At 31.4% G+C, this 5,439-nt stretch overlaps 1 protein-coding gene across 1 annotated transcript; it reads left to right on the top strand.

Moving 5' to 3' along the window:
* The first annotated feature begins 1,574 nt into the window (after nt 1-1,574).
* Nucleotides 1,575-2,189, top strand: LOC145098732 (vesicle-associated protein 3-1-like). Its single transcript, XM_079036341.1, has one exon. It carries the CDS (start codon nt 1,575-1,577, stop codon nt 2,187-2,189), a length of 615 nt encoding a protein of 204 aa, XP_078892467.1.
* Nucleotides 2,190-5,439: the final 3,250 nt, after the last annotated feature.

A 5,439-nucleotide genomic window follows, 5' to 3' on the forward strand; every position in this document is an offset into this window, starting at 1 on the left:
GTGTGCATATAATTAGCTCTGGTGTACCGATGTTGGTGATGAGAATCTGATGAACCAGATCTTCTGAATCCATTTGCTCCTTCTTATACACAATTCCCTTACCGGTTACCGTGGTTGGACATTGGCGATTGGCGATTGGTATTTCACCCTCAATTGAAAAATTGAACATAGACAGAACCATAAACATTCAATTAAAAGGGATGAAAAGGAAAAAAGATACATGAAAATTCCAATTAATCGAACCAAAACATGAAATTAACCTATCATCAATGATTAGGGTTAAAGAATAAACTCATCACTTTTGAATAAAATACCTCAGCACTTATAGATCGCCAAGCTTCAAAAATTGTCAATTGTAGCACCAAACAATCACTAAAAACGATGGATGCGGACGTTACATCATATAAATACATATATTGAGCGTTAGCGTTAATTTTGGAAGCGCTTACGTTCACTGCACCTTCCGATCTTGTTAATTAACACAAATATCTTGGTGATAATACTTCATTTCTCATACTGAAGTTGGAAATGAGGAGCCCTACAAAGAGGGCCGAGGTTTAAGGTTTAAGGTATACGGGAGTATCAAAACTGATTCTACAACAAAGAGGGTTTATAGGAATTTTATTTTGGTACCTGAATTATTGGGATTGTTCTCTTCGAATTCAAATTCAAATGATTAGATAACCTGAAAATCAGACGAAGGGAAGAAGATGGGCCGCAATGAGTTTATAACAGCTGAAGGACAATTTCGGGAATTCACTTTGAAATCTTGAGCGGGAAAATAAGCTATGAGGGTCTTGGAGAATGTCACGTGGCAAAAATATACTTATTTATTATATTAGGAGATATATATATATATATATATATATATATATATATATATATATATATATATATATATATATATATATATAAGGAAAAGTGAATATACCATTAAGGGTATATAAGCTTAGGTACCCAAACCCACCATAATTAGTAGTTTTGTTAGATATATTCATTATAATGTTCTTAAACTTTAACCCCTAACTTAATTTACTTTGAAGATTTTCGAAATTTCAATATTATCTTCCTCTTATATCATATCTTTTTGCCGAACACCAACTAGGCTATATATATTATGGTTGAAAATGAAAAGTATGTAAGAGGAAGATAAATGTGAAATTTATAAAAATCTTAGAAGTAATCAAGTTATAAGTTGAATTATAAGAACAATTAGACAATTACAATTTAAATATATAATACAAAATGATGTAGTATAGTGAGTTCGGGTACCTAAGCATATATACCCTTAAGGGTATATTCACTTTTCTCATATATATATATATATATATATATATATATATATATATATATATATATATATATATATATATATATATATATATATATATATATATATATATATATATATATTAAAAGACTAATTATATACGACATAGTCAAGGAGTTTACCTTCGGAATTATGGGCAAATTTCATAAGAACAAGTTGACAACAACAACCGTCGACCAAGTCTTAGAGGAAAAGAGGGTTTATAAACCATTTGTCAACGAATATCATTTCAAGACATCTGAACATGGCTGAAGAATTCGGGGAGATTTATCCTAGCGAACTTACTTTCATCTTCGAACCAAAGAAGCATATGTCATGCATGATCAAGCTCACTAGCAACTCCAATCGATACATCGCGTTTAAGGTCAAAACAACAGACCCAAAACTGTATCGTGTAAGGCCAAATAAAGGAATATTGAAACCGGATTCAACCTGTGAAATTGAAGTCACAAGGCAAGCTTGTACGATACTGCCTGCAACTGATACGATTGTCAAGCAAAAGTTGTTGATTCAAAGGGTGTTTGCATCTGAAGATACGACCCATGAGAATATCGACTCACTATTCAGTTCTAAGGATAGTCACAATGATATCAATATGAAGAAACTGAAGGTGGTGATTACTGATGTCATCCCGAAGGTGGTGGAGATGAAGTCCAAAAGTGAAGAACAAGATCTAACAGCAGACATGGCTAAGGAGATTGCACACATGAAGTTACATATTAAAGGACTGAATATACTGTTGACAGAGGCCGAGGAGACGATTTCAAAGCTAAAGGAACAAAAGAGCGATTGCGGTTGTAAAGGTAAGAAGAGGCGTCATTGTTGGTATATTAAGTGTTTGGACGTGAAATTGGCTTAATTAATCCACGTAATTTCAAGTAATCTCGTTAATATGTCGATGTTTTAAACAAAACTATTATTGTAAAGAAACATGCTGCTGAATGTTGTATTGTTGATTCTTTGATCTATTGTTAATATCATAATTAAGTTGCTCATTTGGTAAGTTTTGGTCTTAGGATCTCCGTGGAAGATAATGCAAGATAGCATTTCGTTTAATATGTCTTTTATAAATTAATTATACTACAGGAATCAAAATATTTATTACATTACGTATTCCAATCATTGAATATAAAAACATAATGAAATTGTCATGGAATAAAAAAATGATCTGGCGGTTCTAAAGTAAACGAAATGATGAAACAGTGACTTTGAGAAGTCAACAACGAGATGATCCTCGGAATTTTAAAAAATATTTTATGTAACGGAGAGAAATGAACAAGTAATTTTTATTGAATTATTTTTTCTTTCTTTTTGGGGGAAGGGGTGATAATTAGATGATGATTTAATAATAGTAATTATAATTATTATAATAGTTATAATACAAGTAAAGAATAGTTAGCTATGAACGTGAGTTTATAGACGGATTGTAGTAAAAATTAGCAAAGTAGCACCATCATATTTTTTGTCGCTCCCTAGTTTCATAATGAACGGATCTGAAAATAAAAAATTTATATAAAAAAATTAATGCTAACCCATATCGATTCCGATTTGATTTTTTTTTTTTTTGGAACCAGCCAATAAAGATATATATTAATAAACGCAAGAAAAAAAACTGCCACAATTAGTTGCATACAATAGAACAGCAAAAAAGAAAATACAAAGAAACAAAACTGAAAGAGAGATAGTCAGTAAGACAATGGGCATTGAGACCATGTTGCCCAATCCATCCGGTTAATTTTACACCTATTTTTCACCCAGAGATATGTTACTGATTTAATAAAATCAATAAGTTTGAGTTCTGGTAGCCGGTTTTTCTTAAAGACTCTTTCATTCCTCGATTTCCAAATGCACCATAGAGTTCCATAGTAGATTCCCAAGAGGAGCTCTCTTTTTTTTGGCACCTACCCCACCGAGAAGCCGAATCTACAACTTCCTTCACCAAATGAAAGGGTTCCGTGTTCAGACCACACCAGCTGAATAAACCTTCAAAAACCTTCCTAGCATAAGGGCAGTCCACTAGGACATGATCAGTGCTTTCTTCACTTTCATTACACATAAGACAATTCATTGTTTCCATAGATACCCCTCTCTTTGACAGCTCTAAGGCTACTGGGATTCTGCCCATAGCCACCCTCCATATAAAACAGTTGACTTTCAGGGGAATTACTTTAAGCCAACAGAATTTTTTGTCATTGATGTGAGGCCGATAGTCCCATCTATGTCTAAGAGCACAGAGAGAGTATGTTCCATCCGGAGTAAGTTCACATCGCCAGCTTGCACCATTACGTTTTAGTAGAGATTCAACTTATCATTAAATATGTCGTTGACCATTTTTCTAATACAGGGACGGTTAGAAATACTCAATTTTTGGAATCATTACCTAGATGATCTACGATTATACATACATGGTGTTTTCGAATAAAAATATGTATTTGATTAAACAAATGACAACTTTAATTAGTAAATCTCGTTCTATACATGGTGTTATCGAAGTTTTGTCCGCTTTTTGTTATTTTTTTATCCAAATTCTCTCATTCGTAGTTAGGGAATTTTCCTTTCTTTCGTATATATTAGGATAAAAAACTTGCTATGATATGATAGTTATTTTTTTTAAAAATTTCTTTAATACTCTAGTTATTAGCTAATAGTTACATATTTTGGTTTTCTATTTTACTCGTTCCATATTCAAAACCCTTTATTGATTGTAAATTTTATTCCACTCAACCAGTTACTAATAATAAAAGTGTGTCTTGTGGTTTTCCTAGAAGGGTTTCATTAAATCCTAGTGTTATGGTTGATCTTATAGTATACTCCCTTGTTCATGTTTGGTCATCATTTTACATGTGATATTGGACCCAAGTTCTTCAAATATGTAAGGTCTTAATCGATTTACTCTCTAGACCTACAATTTATAAATGTCTTGATCTTATAGTATACTAGGTTGTTCATGTTTGGTCATTCTTTTACAAGTGAAATTGGAGCCGAGTTCTTCAAACATGTAAGGCCTTAATTGATTTTCTCCCAAGACCTACAAATGTCTTGATCAATTTACTACTTCCAAAATTTGCAAAGTTCTTGATTGAATTTTCCTTGGACCTACAAAGGTCTTATTCAATTTCCTTGAAGTATGTTATTATAGTTTTTTCCTTAAACCTACAAAGGTTTTTGTCGATTTTCTCCTATGCCTACACAAGCATTATCAATTTTTTCTAAACCTGCAAAAATGTTTCAAATCAATTTCTTCTTAAAACTATGAAGGTGGTATTCGAGAATGGCATCAATAAAATACGATATGTTTACTTTTAGATGCTTCTCATTGTGAAAGTTAACATGTGACAGTTATTAGCATATATATATATATATATATATATATATATATATATATATATATATATATATATATATATATATATATATAGATTATGATGACGCACTACATGTATTTGGATACAAAAGACAAACTGATTTGAATGAGGAAAAGAAGAAGAATGGTTTACAGTGCTAGCCTAAATCCAAATCCATATTTATGACAACATTAAGCAAAAGATTCTAAAGGAAAGGATTGCCATTGTCTTACGACTCAAATGGGAATTTTTATGCATCAAAAGGATCTTTCAAAAGGCACTACTAGAAAACAAAGGTTTTTGCTATAGGAAAATATCTACGGAAAATTTCTGTATGTAATAATCTAGACCATACCTACGGAATACCTACAGAATGGGAAACCCTAATTTGGTAACGGAATAACTACGGAATAGTTACAGACGAAAATCCGTAGGTATTCAGTTAGTAATTAGCTACAAAATTGCTACAGAATAGCGACGGAACTTAATCCGTTGGTATTCCGTAGGTAATTCGCTACAGATTAGCTACGAATTACCGACGGAAGAGAATGACTACATAATAGCTACGAAATAAATTATTATTATTATTATTATTATTATTATTATTATTATTATTATTGTTATGTTTCATTATTTGAGTCTTAAAACTATTTTTTTTATCGTTTTGTTTTTACATATATAAAATACAAACAATTAAAAACAATAATATTTAGTATATCATGTATTTGCTTAATGATGTTAATTGTGGCTTAAGAACAAACACAG

Source organism: Lactuca serriola, chromosome 4 (assembly GCF_051521515.1).
Source record: "Lactuca serriola cultivar US96UC23 chromosome 4, Lser_US96UC23_V15, whole genome shotgun sequence".
NCBI lineage: Eukaryota > Viridiplantae > Streptophyta > Magnoliopsida > Asterales > Asteraceae > Lactuca > Lactuca serriola.

Bases quoted from the DNA above. Each gene is read 5' to 3' on its own strand.
- LOC145098732 (XM_079036341.1), top strand. From the start codon at position 1,575: ATGGCTGAAGAATTCGGGGAGATTTATCCTAGCGAACTTACTTTCATC.